General features: G+C 34.1%; 1 protein-coding gene across 2 annotated transcripts in view; it reads right to left on the bottom strand.

Moving 5' to 3' along the window:
• The window catches only part of PARP8 (poly(ADP-ribose) polymerase family member 8), a 177,518-nt gene that overhangs the window by 49,657 nt on the left and 108,886 nt on the right, over positions 1-18,975 (bottom strand). For both annotated transcript variants that reach the window (XM_060091685.1, XM_060091686.1), the window contains exons 9-11: positions 14,059-14,119; positions 13,532-13,622; positions 1,644-1,710 (exon numbers count right to left, since the gene is read on the bottom strand). In XM_060091685.1, the coding sequence (XP_059947668.1) occupies positions 1,644-1,710; positions 13,532-13,622; positions 14,059-14,119 (219 nt within the window). The remainder of the gene's footprint in view (positions 1-1,643; positions 1,711-13,531; positions 13,623-14,058; positions 14,120-18,975) is intronic.

Raw genomic sequence — 18,975 nt, 5'->3', positions numbered from 1 at the left:
ACAAGATAAAGAATCACAGAAAAAGTTTAATGAGTGTTTCTTATTTCCTGAGCAAAAACAAAGGGCCTAGATTCTAAATCTGCCTTCCTAACTTGCTGTATGTTTCTGGAAAATAACCTCTTTATATTTCAATTTCCTATTATGACATTGTGAGGATGAGATCAGATTTTGAAATTTTATTATATATAATTTTAGACTAGAAGATCACAGACAAACCCAGTTATTTATAATTAAGGAAAGAAACTAAATTAGTCTAAAATTTATCAAGGGTCATTAAATAAAGTTCTAGTTCATAGACCAAACTTTACATATAATTAAAATATGTGCATAAAAATAAATAACTTTTTAAAAATATTAAACATTTGGGTGGAACTATTAATAAAATGTTATATATTCTACAAGGTGATTCAACAGTGAATACAGAGTATAGCTTTCCTTAATTTCTCAGGGTTGGGATTACACACATAATTTCTTTTTCTGAGCTCAAATGTCATTAAGGGTAGGAAGCTATCTATTCCTAGACTTCTGTGCTTTTATAATTCTTGTCTCATTTGGACCAATGGCGTTTCACCCCCTTCCCCCCAAAAAAGTTCTTAAGTGGCTTACAAAAGTCCATAAAGTAGAACTCTGGAAATTGAGTGATAATCATAGTCAATATAGATTCTTCAGTTGTAACAAATGCACCACTCTGGCAGGAGATGTCGATAATAGGGAAGCTATGGGCAGGGGGCATATGCAAAATCTCAGTACCTTCCTCTCAATTTTGTTGTGAACCTAAAACTGCTCTAAAAAAATAAAGTCATTACATTAAAAATAATTTTTAAAATGAGGGAGAAAACTCGATGAGGGAAAAAAATCATAGGGGGGAAAAAACATGTGCTAAGATGAGGTGGTGGCCAACTTGAATGGCTTAACATAGAAGGCAGGCTCCATGCTTAGTTCCAAGACCTGTAAGATACGGGCTTGAAAAACAAAATCCAATTGAAAAAACAAAGGCAATTGCACTGGAAAAGGATACCTAATCCAGTACAGGAAACTGAGAAAATTTCCCCTGTGATTTTTTTCCCTCACCCAATTTTCTCCCTCATTTTAAAAATTATTTTTAATTTAATGACTTTATTTTTTTAGAGCGGTTTTAGGTGCACAGCAAAATTGAGAGGAAGGTACTGAGATTTTGCATATGCCCCCCTGCCCATAGCTTCCCTATTACCAACATCTCTTGCCAGAGCCATGCATTTGTTACAACTGATGAATCTATATTGAGTCCTTAAAAAGAAAACACTGCATAATATAATGTGCTAAATATATGTTGCAAATTGAATTTAGTTTCAAAGATGTGGAATTCTAAACATTAAGGGTTTATTTTCTAATTTTTATATGCCTACCTCCTCAGGTGGAATGCAGGATGTTAGAGGGAGGAGAGTGAATCCAGAGGGGGCAGATGGAAGGAATCTGGCTCAGTTCTAAAGTGAGCTCTGCCAACTAAATTACTGATGCGGCTCTTAGCAACACGATGACTTCCGCTCCTGAGGCACTTACTTCAAAAAGCTTTGTTGAATAAAAATGGGGCGGGGAGTGGTAAGCAAAATGAGAACTCAGTTCTCTTTAATAGAAATTTGTTTTTTATTCATTGGAAAACTTACTTTTTCAGCTGATGTCCCAGTCCAAATCTCTCTTTTGTGGAAATCTGAAAGACATCAACAGTGGGCACTGCAAAGGAAAAAAAAATCAGCCTAAATGTTGAGTTGAAACTCAACCATCAGCCAGGAAAAAGTCTGAAAAGTAATATATATATATTACTATGTATATGTAATATATATGTATTTACATACATACACGTTTTAAAATAGTCTACACACAATCCTACACATGGCTATTTATGCTTTATAGAGAGATTCTAGAGATCATTCTAGGTTAGTATATATACTAATGTATAATATATGCATATGTAAATGCACAATATATATAATAATGAAGAATGATCTCCAAAAATATATATTAAGTGTAAATAGCAATGTGTAGGATAGTTTGCACACTATTCCTTAGGTGGAAGAGAGACATGTTTGTATACACATAGACCTTTTTTTAAGAATAAAACAATGGAGGGTGACTGTAAGGCATAGGATACTCACTTTTCACTGCACAGCCTCTTGTGTGCTTCAAATTTTTATCAGATATATATACTTCTATAAGTTAATAACTATGCTGCTTATGAAATTGATAACCTCCAAAAGAGTCACCCACCATTCATTATTCACTGTTTTAAAGGGTATTTATTGTTTTCTCACTGTGCCAGCCACTATAGATAGAGTAGCAAAAAACACACACAAATATCCCTGCTCTCATGAGCCTTAGTAAAGAGAAGGAGACAGACAAAAAATAGATAAGAAAATAGAGAAAATGTCACGTGGTGATAAAGGCTCTGGATAAAAATAAAGATGGAAAAGGGTGGGGGGCTGAAGGTTATGTGGGCATAAACAGACTTCAACATTAGATAATATGGCATGAAGAAAAGGGTCCCAGCCAGAGGAAACACAGGGCAGTTTCCCTGAGGAAGAAATATGCTTCAATATTCTAGGACCAGCAGGGAGAGCTGGAGAGGAGTAAACAAGGTATTTCGTTAGGAGATGAGATGAGAGAAGGACCACAAACAGTGTAGGTTCCCTGTAAAGAGCAAGGATAGAAATAGGAAAATCAGTCTGGATCTCATTATAGTAATTAAGGGAAGAGTATAGTGGCTTGGATTAGCAGAGGTGTTGAACATTTTGGATTCACACTCTCTGGGAGAGCTGACAGATTTTGCTGATGGACTGAATTTAAAGTGTCAGCAAAAGAAAGGAGTCAGGGATGAATCAAAGGATTTTTGGCCTGAGCAACCAGAAGGATGAAAATTACCAATTCCTGGTACATGACAGACTGCAAGAGAATCAGGTTTGGAGCAGTGGGGAAGACTGCCAACTTGACTCTGGCTATTGTAAATTTGAGATGCTTATTTGTCACTCAAGTGGAAAAGTTAAGTAGGCAACTGGATAAAGAAATCCAGTGTTTATGCATTCGGATGAGAGGAATGTGCTAAAGACATAAATGTGGGGGAATTCCCTGGCGGTCCAGTGGTTAGGACTCCGAGCTCTCACTGCTGAGGGTCCGGGTTCAACCCCTGGTAGGGGAACTAAGATCCCACCAGTCCCACGGCACAGACAAAAAAAAAAAAAAAAAAAGACTTATATGTGGAAGAGCAGAAATACATATGTACTTCAAGACATGAGGCTGGATGAGAAACTACGAGTGAGTGTAGATGGCGGAGAGAAGTCTAAGGATTCAGCCTGAACCATTCAGTATGTAGAGGCTCAGCAAACAAGGCTGAAGAGGAATGGCTGGGAGGATGGAAGATTCCAGAATGCTGTTAATCTGGGCATATATTCAAAAAAAATTTCCAAGGAGGGGGTAAACAACTGTTATCAAATGCTGCTAAGTTAATTAAGATGAAGATTCAAAATTGGTCATGGGGTCATTAAGCAATATTCTAGTCACTGGTGACATTGACAAGAGCAGCGTTTGTGAAATGATGCATCCAAAGCACATCTACAGCATATTCAAGGAGAAAAAAAGAGGAAAGAAAATGAAGGAAGCTAGAGGGCAGACAGCAGAAGCAAGAAGAACTACAATTCTGCAGCCTGTGGAATGAAAATGACATTCACAGAAAGACAGACCAAATGAAAAGGCAGAGGACTATGTACCAGAAGAAGGAACAATATAAAACCCCAGAAAAACAACTAAATATATATACTGTCTACAAGAGACCCACTTCAGACCTAGGGACACATACAGACTGAAAGTGAGGGTATGGAAAAAGATATTCCATGCAAATGGAAATCAAAAGAAAGCTGGGGTAGCAATTCTCATATCAGACAAAACAGGCTTTAAAATAAAGACTATTACAAGATACAAAGAAGGACACTACATAATAATCAAGTGATCAATCCAAGAAGAAGATACAGCAATTATAAATATATATGCACCCAATATAGGAGCACCTCAATACATAAGGCAAATGCAAAAAGCTATAAAAGAGGAAATCGACAGTAACACAATAATAGTGGGGGACTTTAACTCCTCACTTAAACCAATGGACAGACCATCCAGAAAGAAAATTAAGAAGGAAACACAAGCTTTAAATGACACAATAGACCAGATAGATTTCATTGATATTTATAGGACATTCCATCCAAAAACAGCAGATTACACTTTCTTCTCAAGTGCACATGGAACATTCTCCAGGATAGATCACATCTTGGGTCACAAATCAAGCCTTGGTAAACTTAAGAAAACTGAAATCATATCAAGAATCTTTTCGGACCACAACGCTATGAGATTAGAAATAAATTACAGAGAAAGAAACGCAAAAACCACAAACACATGAAGGCTAAACCATACATTACTAACTAACCAAAACATCACTGAAGAAATCAAAGAGGAAATTTTAAAAAACCTAGAGAAAAATGACAAAAAAACACGATGATCCAAAATCTATGGGATGCAGCAAAGCAGTTGTAAGACGGAAGTTTTTAGCTATACAAGCCTACCTCAAGAAACAAGAAAAATCTCAAATAAACAATCTAACCTTACACCTAAAGGAACTAGAGAAAGAAGAAGAAACAAAACCCAGAGTTAGTAGAAGGAAAGAAATCATACATTTCAGAGCAGAAATAAATGAAATAGAAACAAAATAATAGCAAAGATCAATAAAACTAAAAGCTGGTTCTTTGAGAAGATAAACAAAATTGATAAACCTTTAGCCAGATTCATCGAGAAAAAGAGGGAGAGGACTCAAATCAATAAAATTTGAAATGAAAAAGGAGAAGTTACAACGGACACTGGAGAAATACAAAGCTCATAAAAGACTATTACAAGAAACTCTATGCCAATAAAATGTACAACCTGGAAGAAACAGACAAATTCTTCAGAAGGTGTAACCTTCCAAGACTGAACCAGGAAGAAATAGAAAATATGAACAGACCAATCACAAGTAATGAAATTGAAACTGTGATTAAAAATCTTCCAGCAAACAAAAGTCCAGGACCAGATGGCTTCACAGGTGAATTCTATCAAACATTTAGAGAAGAGCTAACACCCATCCTTCTCAAACTCTTCCAAAAATTGCAGAGGAAGGAACACTCCCAAACTCATTCTATGAGGCTACCATCACCCTGATAGCAAAACCAGACAAAGATACTACAATAAAAGGAAATTACAGACCAGTATCACTGATGAATATAGATGCAAAAATCCTCAACAAAATACAAGCAAACAGAATCCAACAACACATTAAAAGGACCATACACCATGATCAAGTGGGATTTATCCTAGGGATGCAAAGATTCTTCAATATACACAAATCAATCAATGTGATACACTATGCTAACAAATTGAAGAATAAAAACCATATGATCGTCTGAATAGAGGCAGAAAAAGCTTTTGACAAAAGTCAACACCATTTATGAAAAAATTCTCCAGAAAGTGGGCACAGAGGGAACCTACCTCAACATAATAAAGGCCATATATGACAAACTCACAGCAAACATCATTCTCAATGGTGAAAAACTGAAAGCATTTCCTCTAAGATCAGGAACAAGACAAGGTTGCCCACTCTTGCCACTATTATTCAACATAGTTTTGGAAGTCCTAGCCATGGCAATCAGAGAAGAAAAGGAAACAAAAGGAATACAAATTGGAAAAGAAGAAGTAAAATTTTCCCTGTTTGCAGATGACATGACAGTATATACAGATAATCCTAAACATGTTACCAGAAAACTGCTAGCGCTAATCAGTGAATTTAGTAAATATGCATGATACAAAATTAATGCATAGAAATCTCTTGCATTCCTATACACTAACAATGAAAGATAAGGAAGAGAAATTAAGGAAACACTCCTATTCACCATCGCAACAAAAAGAGTAAAATACCTAGGAATAAACCTATCTTAGGAAGTAAAAGACCTCTACTCAGAAAACTATAAGACACTGATGAAAGAAACCAAAGATGACACAACCAGGTGAAGAGGTATACCATGTTCTTGGGTTGGAAGAATCAATATTGTGAAAATGACTAAACTACCCAAAGCAATCTACAGATTCAGTGCAATCCCTATTAAATTACCAATGGCATTCTTTACAGAACTAGAACAAAAATCTTAAAATTGTATGGAGACATAAAGACCTCAAATAGCCAAAGCAATCTTGACGGGGAAAAAAAGGGGCTGGAGAAATCAGACTCCCTGACTTCAGACTATACTACAAAGCTACGGTAATCAAGACAATATGGTACTGGCACAAAAACAGAAATATAGATCAATGGAACAGGACAGAAAGCCTAGAGTTAAACCCATGCACCTATGGTCAACTAATCTATGACAAAGGAGGCAAGGATATACAATGGAGAAAAGACAGCCTCTTCAATAAGTGGTGCTGGGAAAACTGGACAGCTACATGTAAAAGAGTGAAATTAGAACACTCCCTAACACCATACACAAAAATTAACTCAAAATGGATTAAAGACCTAAACATAAGACCAGACACTATAAAACTCATAGAGGAAAACATAGGAAGAACACTCTTTGACTTAAATCACAGCAAGATCTTTTTTGACCCATCTCCTAGAGTAATGGCAATAAAAACAAAAATAAACAAATGGGACCTAATGAAACTGAAAAGCTTTTGCACAGCAAAGCAAACTATAAATAAGACAAAAAGACAACACTCACAATGGGAGAAAATATTTGCAAATGAATCAAAAGACAAAGGATTAATCTCCAAAATATATAAACAGCTCATACAGCTCAATATTAAAAAAACAAACAACCCAATTAAAAAATGAGCAGAAGACCTAAATAGACATTTCTCCAAGGAAGACATACAGATGGCCAAGAGGCACGTGAAAAGCTGCTCAACATCACTAATGATTAGAGTAATGGAAATCAAAACTACAATGAGGTATCACCTCACACTGGTTAGAATGGGCATCATCAGAAAATCTACAAACAACAAATGCTGGAGAGGGTGTGGAGAAAAGGGAACCCTCTTGCACTGTTGGTGGGAATGTAAATTGATATAGCCACTACTGAGAACAGTATGGAGGTTCCTTAAAAAACTAAAAATAGAATTACCATATGACCCAGCAATCCCTCTACTGGGCATACACCCAGAGAAAACCATAATTCAAAAAGACACATGCACCCCAATGTTCACTGAAGCACTATTTACAGTAGCCAGGTCATGGAAGCAACCTAAATGCCCATCAACAGACAAATGGATAAAGAAGACGTGGTACATATATAAAATGGAATATATTACTCAGCCATAAAAAGGAACGAATTTGTAGAGATGTGGATGGACCTAGAGACTGTCATACAGAGTGAAGTAAGTCAGAAAGAGAAAAACAATATCATATTTAATGCATATATTGTGGAATCTAGAAAAATGGTACAGATGAACTGGTTTGCAAGGCAGAAATAGAGACACAGATGTAGGGAACAAGTAGTGTATGGACACCAAGTGGGGGAAAGCAGTGGCGAGGTGGTGGTGGTGGGATGAATTGGGAGATTGGGATTGACATATATACACTAATATGTATAAAAGAGATAACTAATAGGAACCTGCTGTAGAAAAAATAAATAGAATTTCAAAAAAAACCTGAAGTAAGCTAATAGAGAAAACTCTAATGAAGATATTTAACAGTCATGGGAAGCAGAGTGTTAGGGACTAACAAGAGTGATTTGAGGTCTAAAGGTGTTTGTTTTAAAGATGAGAGGAATTTTTTTTTTTCTGAAGGAAATCTTTTAGAAGAAAGAGATATGAACAGTACAAGAAGGAGAGAGAGAACTGCTGGAAGGGTATCTTAATTAGGTGAAAGGAGATGGAAGCTAGCATGCAAATGCAAGGATGATATTGCACAGGAGCATGGGTAGCACCATTCATACTAACAGTTGGGATAACAGTTATTAATAAGACAGAGCAAAGACTGTCTTAAGTAGGACAGTCTCAGACCACACATGCTCAACATAGTAAACCAGGCTGGTATCCCCAATTGCCTCACCATCTTGGTCATTAGTCTGAGATACAAACACTCCACTGATCAAATAAAATGGGTGTTATATCACCCATCAGTTTCTTTCCTGAAAACATTCTAATCCTTAACATAGAGAGTACATCACTCCAATCCCAAGTTTCCCAAACCCAAGGCTATAGAAAAGTGAATAAAAAACCCTAACTTGAAAACTCAGGGGAATTATTTTTTAAGGAAAAAGATGACAAAACTAGAACACAGTGTGTTCTCTCTAAGATTTAAGAAGACACAGTCTCTTCTCAGGTAGATGGAAAAAGTAACTGGGAAGATGGAGGCAAAGAAGCAAAAGGGATCTGGTTTTTAAAAATGCAGAAAAATCCAAAACACACTAGAAATGAAATCTTCACTGAAGAAAATTGTATAAGACATATATATAGAGAAAGAAGAGATATAATAGACACAACTGTTTATCCAGAATATATTAATTATCCTAAAAATTAATAATACAAAGGCCAAAACTTATTCATACTATGAATGACTAGAAAATAAATGTCACCAACATTGACTCAATTAGTAGTATAAAATCTTAATGACCTCAAATTTTGGAATACACTGAAAGAGCTAACAAGATGTTACTTCTAAAAATATTCCAAAATTCAAATGACAAAATTCTTATTACTATTAAAATTAATGCAATTAATTATTGTACTTTATTGTATTTAATGTATTCATATAAGATGTTAGTAATCAGTGAAATTGGATGTAGAGTGTATGAGGACTCTGTACTACCTTTGCAGTTTTTCTGTAAACCTAAAAATGTTTTAGATTATTTTTTTTAATGTTTGTAAAGGTAATAGATTTTTTTTTAAGTACAGCAATTTATTAAACAAATACCTTTTATTTTTCTGATTTTTGTCCTGGAACAGGAAGAAATACCAAAAATATTTCAATGCTGAGGACTAAAACTCCAAATTGCAACGTACAATATGATTGGTGAGAAGTAAACAAAAGTAATTGTATGCCATCATATGAAAAGCAAGTCACATACAGAATAAAATTTTTTCCTGTACTATATCTACTAATTTAAATCATGATGTTAATAATTATCAAATTACTACTAAGTATTTTCTTAGGATATATTATATGTATAGGACTATATTCTAGTTCCTAACTGGGTTCACAAGAAATATAAAACCTAGGTCTACTATATATTCTTTCCTTCCTTCAAAGTGAGAGAGTGGCATGGACATATATATATATACTACCAAATGCAAAATAGATAGCTAGTGGGAAGCAGCCGCATAGCATAGGGAGATCAGCTCAGTGCTTTGTGACCACCTAGAGGGGTGGGATAGGGAGGGTGGGAGGGAGACACAAGAGGGAGGGGATATGGGGATATATGTATATGTATAGCTGATGCACTTTGTTATATAGCAGAAACTAACACAACACTGTAAAGCAATTATACCCCAATAAAGATGTTAAAAAAAAAAAGAATACATGGTGTTATGGGGATGGATGCTGGTGATGGCTGCACAACAACGTGAAAGTATTTAATACCACTGAACTGTGCACTTAAAAATGGTACATTTTATATTATGTTTACCACAATTTTAAAAAGGAAGGCAATATATTTTTGATAGCCAAAACAATCAGTTAGAAAATAAACTGTAATATAAAAGTGCCATTAAGCAAACAAGTAGTACACAAATATTCAGGAATAAATTTAGCTAAAATCAGTCCTTTAAGGCAAAACCAAAACCAAAAACCAAAAACACAGAACAGTTCAACATTTAAAAGTAGAATCTACAAATAAATGCTCCTTTATAGGAAAAGTAATAACTATTATAGAAATGTCTATTCTTAAAAGTTTACCTCAAAAAAAAAAAGTTTACCTCAACCAAACTCCCCACAGCATTCAGTTTTGGGGGCAATAGAATGAGAAAGATATACTAGTAAAATATTTTCTGTTTTACAAAAGGTAAAAGTTGTTCAATTTTTCCTTGTCTCATAATTTAGGTTGGGAAGGCAATAACTGAGGGTCGCTCAAGATATGTGGAAATTAGTCTCACACTGTGATCGTGTAAAGGTAGAGGTATCAATAATGAGAGGATCTGCACAGGGAAACATTTTTAATAACATCAGTTATTTATCACTTTAAACTAAAAGCAGCCCTGTTCTTGAGATCATAAAATAGACTTATATACCAGCAATTCTGGAAAATATATATAGTACCATAAGAATCATAACAACCTTGTCTTTTTAAAGTATATTTCCCCATGTACAATAAAAATAATCTTTATTTTTAATTTCAAATTGGATAATGAGGTGTATTTCTTCAATTCTTATCAGAACTAACTCTAGAGTACAGTAAATGAGTAAATGTGCAATTCTCTTTTTGTTTTAAAGAAGTTTTAATATTTTATTTATTTTTATTTTTTGGCCGCATACCATGTGGGATCTTCGTTCCCTGACCAGGGATCGAACCCACACTCCCTGCACTGGAAGCGCAGAGTCTTAACCACTGGACCGCCAGGGAAGTCCCTGGAATTCTCTTTCTTTACTATCCCCTTTTTTTCCCCACACTGTCTCTGTATTTCCTGTTTTCATTATTAAGAGTCTTTACTCTTCTTATTGGAAGAAATTATACACAAATCACACTAATTTCTGAAAGAAGTGCATTTCGACACTGCTTGAATTCTGAGGAAAACAAAACTCACATCTATAGGAACAAAATTATAATTCTTGGACGATTATTGATTTTGTGAACAAAATTCAAAATGATGTGTAAATAAAATGAAAGCAATTGATAATAAAGAGGGGAAATATGGTATCAGCAGATTGTAGTAAAATTAAAAATAGAAGTGGAACATTATATCAAAGACTAAATTATGAAAAAAATTCACTCAATGGAGTAGAAGACAAATGAAAAAAACTTAGAAAATCAGAGGTGATGGATGAAAGACTATGAGAAATGATAAACAGCATGGAGGATACGGGAATTAGATCCAATCTACATATATTGGGGCGAGCAGATAAAGAAGGTAAGCATACCAATCAAAAATAAATATATAAAGAGTAGTATCAAAGAGAAAGAGAAAAAAATACCTCAATAAGTACATATAACAAAACATAAACAAAACCAAGATAGATTTCTTACAAATGAACAAAGTTAAACACTTCAGACACAGACTAGCAGAAGTTTTTAAAGCACTTTTGCCTTTTTGGGGGGAACTGTTATGGGCCCATAAATTTACAGTTGGTCAAGTTTGTCTCGTTCACAAAACAAAGAGTCATTCTTAGTTATGAAAAATGAAGCATAACCCTCACGTTTCTTTGGTTTACAAACTATTAAACATGTAAATCAACTAACAAAGATGGAAAAATAAGAAATTACAGATGAATTGCGATACTAAATAAATAGTATTGAGCAATAAAATGATCTAAACGTGAATTAAAATATAACTGTTGAAATATAAAACCATGCAAATGTGACAAATCTTTAAAGAGATACTGTGAATGGAAAATCTCTGCCTAAAATTCAAGATTACATAAACACATGAATAACAGTGGTAAGATTACATAAAAGCATGCCACATCGTCATCTCACACAAATGGAATTGGGTTGAGTAGAGATTAAATTACCCAATTTTCTTCCTAACCCCATTAATTAAAAAGAAAAGTTCAGACATGAGGGCTTCTTTTGCTTTTAACCACCATCAGAATAAAATAGAATAAGTACACATCAAATCACTAAAGAAAGAAAAATATTAGCGATACAGCAGAATACGTGGGAAAACAGCAAAAACACATACACCTATAGGCTGGAATATTGTGCAGATATTACAAATCATTCCATTTTAGAATATTTAACGACTGGAGGACAGGCTCCTGACATAACATTAAGGCACACAGGTATCCATACAATTTGATATCAACTTTATGAAAATAAACCACATGTGCACAGAAAACAGAAACAATACCAACCGATTTACAGGTTTCTCAGTATAGAGGGATTATGAGGAATTATTTTTCTTCTTTATTACATTTCTATATATTTGAAGTAATCAAAATAAAGATATGTCACATCTATTTGTTTTTGCCTAGCATTAAATCACATCAGTTACTATGTGTTACTGTATGTTGATTATTTAAGTAGAATACATTATCCAAAAATTTAAAAATGGTGACAACAGAGACATTTTCAAAATGAGAGACTTCCCTATATATTTCATAAACTTCAAAGGGCAAATATTTTTCTTATGTGAAAACTAATAGTAGATATAAGTTCCCTGATATGCCTAAAGAGAAATGTGCAGAGACCACGGTAATGTGTGCACAGCAGATTAAAAATGGCCACAATTTCGAGAGGTGCTGTCTATGTCCTGATACCTTGATTCTGGGTGGCTTCATTGACAATTTTGATCAACAGAATACAGTGAAAGAGCCGTTGAGCCTTTTAGCACACCCTGTCTCTTGGAACACTTGCTTTCGGATCCCTGTCACCATACTACAAGAAGCCCAAACCACACGAAGAAGCCTTGTGTAAGGAGACACTCTAGTTAATAGCCCCAGCTGAGCCCTGCATGGTCCCAAAATGACACCTGTATCAATTGCTAGCCATCTGAAATCCAACCATCTTGAGCATCCAACCTAGTGGAGCCATTAATGATATAAACCCCGCCCACTGTAAAGGCACGGGAGACCCCAAGCAGAAGCTGCCCAGTTGAGCCCCAAAGAATGGTGAGAGAGAAGTTGTTTTAAGCCACTTCGTTTTAAAGTGGTTTGTTCTGCAGCAGTAGATAACTGAAATAATATGAGTAGATGCAGGTGTGTGTGTGTGTGTGTGTGTGTGTGTGTGTGTGTGTGTGTCTGGGTGAGAGACAGAGAGAAAGAGAGAGAGAGAGAGAGTATTAGTAGGCAGAGAAAACATTTAAATCCAGTAAGTCTTGGCAAGATTTATAATAGGGTCCTGTGTTATAAACAACTATTCCTTGAGATAAAGCAAAATCATCCCTTCAGGTATTGGAAAACAAAAATATTATTATGATCTCCATTTTCAAAAACAGAAATATGTTACACTTAGGCTAAATTCATCACTAATCAAAGGTGAGATAAGTAAACATTAAAATTAAATCTCAGGTTCAGAGACACAAATAATTAAACTTAAGGGCAACCCTAAGTATACTTACTGAGAATCTATTAAATGCAAAATTCTCTTTTAGGTTTTATTGTGTTTGTTTCACAGCAACTTGTCAACTTCTGAAAACTATAAAACTAAATGTTATATGTTTCTGCTTCCAATAGTTATATTGGTCATAAAGCACCTCTGCTAGGATGCAAATATATTTAAGTATCATTATGAAGTTAGCTGCATTTATGTTCAGAATTACCAAATGAACAGTCATTTTACTTAATGCACAATGCACAACTAATGAACATTCAAAATAATAGAGAAATAAAACTGACCTGGGCCATTTAAATACTGTGTAAGTGAACAGTGTAGTCGGACAATTATAGGTTCTGTTCGAATCACTTCCCATGCCACAGCAATCTCCTCCTGTGCAAATATTTGAAAGATGAATTAGTCATCTTTTAGAGTTCTTGATTTTTTTCCAGATAAAATTTTTTTAACTTATTTTAAATCATTAAGGCCTATAAATTATTTCAAAACCTATTCGCTTGTGAAAAGAAAGCCAAAGTACTCTTAATTTTTGCCTTCTAAATCTAAAAATTAAAGTGAAAACTTAAGAAATAATGATATACTACAAACCCATAAGTTTCAGAATATATTACAAGAACTGATGGAAAAAATATATATGTATATAAAATCTCTGCTTTTTTGACAAGTCATAGCATTTCTTCATAAATCACTTTGAAAAAGTCATTATGTTACTTATAGTATTATGTACAAGAGAAACTAAAATTAAATTTCTTCCAAGAATAAAAGTGTGTTTTTTAAATGTACCAATCATATTGCTTCAAGTGATACTTACATCAAGAAAGCTAACATCAATATGCAGATCAATATCTACATCATCAATGGCTCCATATTCCCTGAAAGCAAAGATTAACATTATTTTTTTCATTTTGCTTAAAAGATAGTGTGTCCTTGCTTATTTTAAATTAAAATTTAATCATGAATTTTCATCTCTCGTTTCCACAGATAGCTCAGAAATGACTGTGGACATGAATTAACTAACTCAATTTAGTTGGATTGTGGTCTTATGTGACCTCTTTATACCATATAGATATAGATATCTTTCCATCTTCATGTTCAAGCAAATGCATACATAAATTCAAGAGTTATTTGGTTCATAGTTTCAAACATTCCCAGTTCTCTGTGACAAACTAAACAATCTTCTTGTGTGACCACTCACTTTTCACTGTACTCTCTGAAGATGAAGAGCTGCTTCTAAGGACAAGAAAGGAGTTTCTGACACGAGGAAGGGATGGAGGGATAAGTGACTGCCACAGTAATGTGCCCATAAGTTTTCCTGTCACATTAGATGGTGGTTCTGAAACTGGTCCAGGTGCTCTGCCACTTAAATGTCACTATGTTTTGACAGGCAGCTCTAAAGGTCTGACGTATCACAATTAAAACAAGTAACAACAGTATATTCCACATAAAGACATTATGGAGACCAACTTTTCTCCAGCCAACATAGTGCCACAAACTAGCATATAGTTAACAAAGATCATAAAAACAGCAATTTTTATATTCTCCATACACACATCCCTATTTCTGATATTTTAATAAATTTCTTAAGTTACAAATACAAATCATAGTGAGGGAGAAAACTATAGAGATAACAGAAGTTACAAAAGTTAATGGCCAATATTTATTGAGCACTTTCATGCCAGAAATCGTTCTAAGGATTTTGCATACCTGTGATCATAGTGCACTACAGGTACTATTACCATTTGCAATTTATATGTCCACTAACTGAGGCTCAGAGTAATAAAGTAACTCACCTGTCATCACTTCGTAGCAGACCTGGGATGTGAATACACGTATCCTATTTACTTATGCAAGTGCTTAGCCGATTCAATATTCAATAAACTATCACTTTGTGTTGGAAACCAGGTCAAACATTAATGGATGATCTCATTAGGTCCTCATTATAGCCTTCTGACAGGGATACTATAATTATCCTCATTCGCAGATGAGGAAACTGAGGTTTAGGAAAGTGAAACAAGTTCTCAAAGGGCAGATAAGAAGTCAGTGGGAAGCCAGGCATTGAACTCACGTTCAACTTCAAAATTGTACAGTATAGTATCTGGCACATAGTAAGTACTCAATGAAAATTTCTGTGTATGATAGATGCAAATAATGCTAACAGAGTACAAAACTATGGCACTTTTATAGGGTTTAGAGAAGGCATTTTTAATGATTAAATGGCTTTATGTAATTTGATGAATAAAGGAATCTAGAGGGTCCTTTTGCTTTTTGATATCAATGACCAAAAAAATGCAGCATGTTAGAAAATAATAACTCAGCCTCTATGCTTTCTCCATCCTCTCCTTAAAAATATATCAAAACACTGAGCACATTTTCACTATTTATGAAATTACTTTTGTTTTTTCATGGTCATATTTTTAAAGGTTACATAAAGAAGAAAAGGGATAAAATGATTCGCATAGGAATTCTTTAATTGTCTGCGTCAAAACATCTGTGCTATTCATAAAAACCTTTATAACCCTTTACAAATATAGGCATATATGCAAATTTAGATACAAAAGTATGTCAACTTAGTTATGAAATTATACAGAAACTAAGACAAGAAGAAGGACCAAGCACAAGAACCATTTATTTTATGCCTCTACTTCAGGGTTCAGAAAACTTTTCCTAAAGAGGTCAAAAGAGTAAATATTTTAGGTTTTTCAGGCCACATAGAGTCTCTGTTGCATATTTCTCTTTCTTTGGGTTTTTTTTTTTTAACAACCCTTTAAAAAAGCAAACACCATGAGCTGTTCAAAACAGGCCCTATGGCCCAGTGGTCATAATTTGCTGACCCTGAACACCAGCAAATTATTCATAATATAAGAAGTCAAATACCTACAGCCAGACATGTTAAAAGAGAGCCATTAAATACAATGATAAGGATAGATCACTAACGATGTGCAAAAGACATTTTGGTGAGGCAAAGAGACCTTGACAACAACATTCCCAAGAAAATTATAACAAATACGTGCTAACTTTTACCTAGAAGGATGTATGTAAGAGTAGAAATTAGGAAAAAAAAAAAGAATATTGAATAATAAGGAATTAAACGATGGCACGTTGATATAATTTTTTTTAATTACCCATTATTAAGACTATTGATATAAAAACATTTAGTATCCTGAGGGAAATGTTCCAAATATACTGTTCACTAAGCAAGCAGATTACCAAAACACTATGGAAACTAAAACACTTTATTTAGATAAAATAGAAATAGGAAAACCAAAAAAGTATAAAGAGTACTTATATATTAACTATAGGTTGTGGATAAAATTTATTTTATTAAAAAATGTTATGTATTTTCTAAAAAATATCTACCTTTTCTGATTACAGTGGTAATATAGACTCATTATATAAAATGTGAGAAAGAGAAAAACGGACAATAGATAACTTGTAACACAGTCACTCAGAGACAATTCTTTTTGCTTATATCTCACTCCAGTCTCTTTCATATATTAATATATCATGTAATACACATGATGATTATTAAGGATAATAAGGTATGTAAAGATCTTTGTCCTGCTCTTTCACTTTTTCTATAATGAGGATTTTTATATTGTGGAATATTCTTCAAAACCGTAAATTTAAATGTCTGTATTTATATGAATAAAATTATGTAATACAACATTAAGTTGCTTTCAATTTTTTTACACTATAAATATTGATAAATAGCTCTCTGGATAAAAATCGATGTGCAGCTGTCTTCCCAGAGAATAATTTCTAGAATTACAGAGTAAAATAAATGTATAACTATAATTGGGAGTCTTAATATATACTGTTTAGTTACTATTTTAAAAGGTTAAAACAACTTATAATTGCACCAGCAAGGATCCCCCAGTGACCATTTTCCACATCCTCATCATCACCAGGCATTTTTTTCTCCCATCTTTGCCAATTTCAGAGGGGAGAATAATTTTGGATTTATTTATGATGGCAAGACTTGGGTATGTTTAGAGGCAGAGAAAAAGGAATCAGAGATAACAAAAGTCAGCACAAACCTTACCCACAGCTGCTTTCTTTAAAAATAGATTTCCAGATCATTTCAACAGAATTTATCATAATGTTATGACCAGAATATGATATACGTTCCTTATAAAACCTTTAATATGTGAATTCTGAAGTATTCCTTATATGATTTCTTCAACACTTTTTTGGTTAATAGTTAGTATTTTCCCAGTTCCCAATACTATCAATTTCTTTCCAAAAAAAAGTAACTAAAAGGTTACAAGTGTTCTTCTTCACCGTAGCAGAGCATAAATACAGAATTTTAAGGAGGCAGAGGCATTAAAGGTTTTCAATTAACTGGATTCTGCAGGTGTAGATCTGTAAGTAGTTACACTTTTGTTTTTATGCCACACTTCAAAGAACTCACAACAACACTGTGTATATGCAAACCAATTTCCCTTGTGATGCCCTTTTTATGTAATGCCAGTAATTTCACATTTCCCACTGTGAGATTACAAAGCGTGATTACAGTCTGTCCAGATGCAGCGGCGCAGTCATCAGGATTGCTTCTGTATCTGAGTATCTTTCAGTGGCCCTAGATCTCATGAATAGCAAATGTACAATCAAGGGGAGTGCTTGAAATACCAATGCAACTTGAACTGTGAATCTTGATATCTGATTGTGCACTGAATGCTATATCGGGTTTATAATAATTCAAAACAATTCCGTGCACTGCCTATATTTATTCACTATGAAAAGATCACATCAAATTGAACCTGAATACTTTTTTAAGAGAAGGGACACTACACAGAAATGATCTGATGCAGTTGTTTCACTCTGGGACTGAGGGTTTGAGAAGAACTGCTCCACAAATTTATTTCCAGAATCTGAGTTATTAGTCTTTGAACTGACATATCTTGAAATCCAGCCATCTGATTTGGACTACTTACATGTGACCTAGTTCATTTAAGAACATATGTATGAAATATATTTTTCTATGAACATGCATTGTTGAGGGCACTATGTGTTAGAATTCTTAGCAATTCATTCTCCTGTTTTCTAGTGGAACTAATCAAGACAACATCCTCATTAATGACACCACATACATACTTACAATATATTAAATGTTAGACCATCTGTGTTGGTCCTCCTTTCTCTATAAAACCACAGCTTATTTATTATACTGTTGTGATGTTTTATAATACTATCTGATGAAAATTAGCAGGACTGTGCTGGTTATAAAAATATATTTTAGATAGATAGCCTTCCCTTATCAACTGTCAAGGAAATTATATTCATACACACATACATGAAACTCTATCACAAGTTCTTGGGAAATAAACCTCTATTGCTATTTAGTTATTTCTGCTTTCAACAATTAGTCAGTTATATTTTGAGAAGAAATATATTTTGTGAAGAAACATACACCTTCCTATGACATCTGAAACTCAACAGCTTGTGTGTCTATCTCTGCATGCCTACTCAGTGTGTGTTTCATGCTCAGTGTGGGAGAGATGTTTGTGAATGGGCCAAGAAATATGCAAACTCAGTAGTTGGGAAGAAGTCTTGGCAGATTAAAGCATTTGCAAGACTGTATTCATGGTAGCTATAAATCTCTCTAAAGGACAACAGGGCTAAGAAGAATTTAAAAATTAGAGCCAGATAAGAAAGGAAACCCATATAAAATAACAGTGTATAAGAGGTACAGTGTAAACACTTGCTACAACTCTGCCCTCCGTTTAAA

This window comes from Mesoplodon densirostris, chromosome 3 (assembly GCF_025265405.1).
Source record: "Mesoplodon densirostris isolate mMesDen1 chromosome 3, mMesDen1 primary haplotype, whole genome shotgun sequence".
Classification (NCBI taxonomy): domain Eukaryota; kingdom Metazoa; phylum Chordata; class Mammalia; order Artiodactyla; family Ziphiidae; genus Mesoplodon; species Mesoplodon densirostris.
Note: the sequence above shows the minus strand (reverse complement) of the source record. Positions and strands in the feature narration are given on the sequence as shown.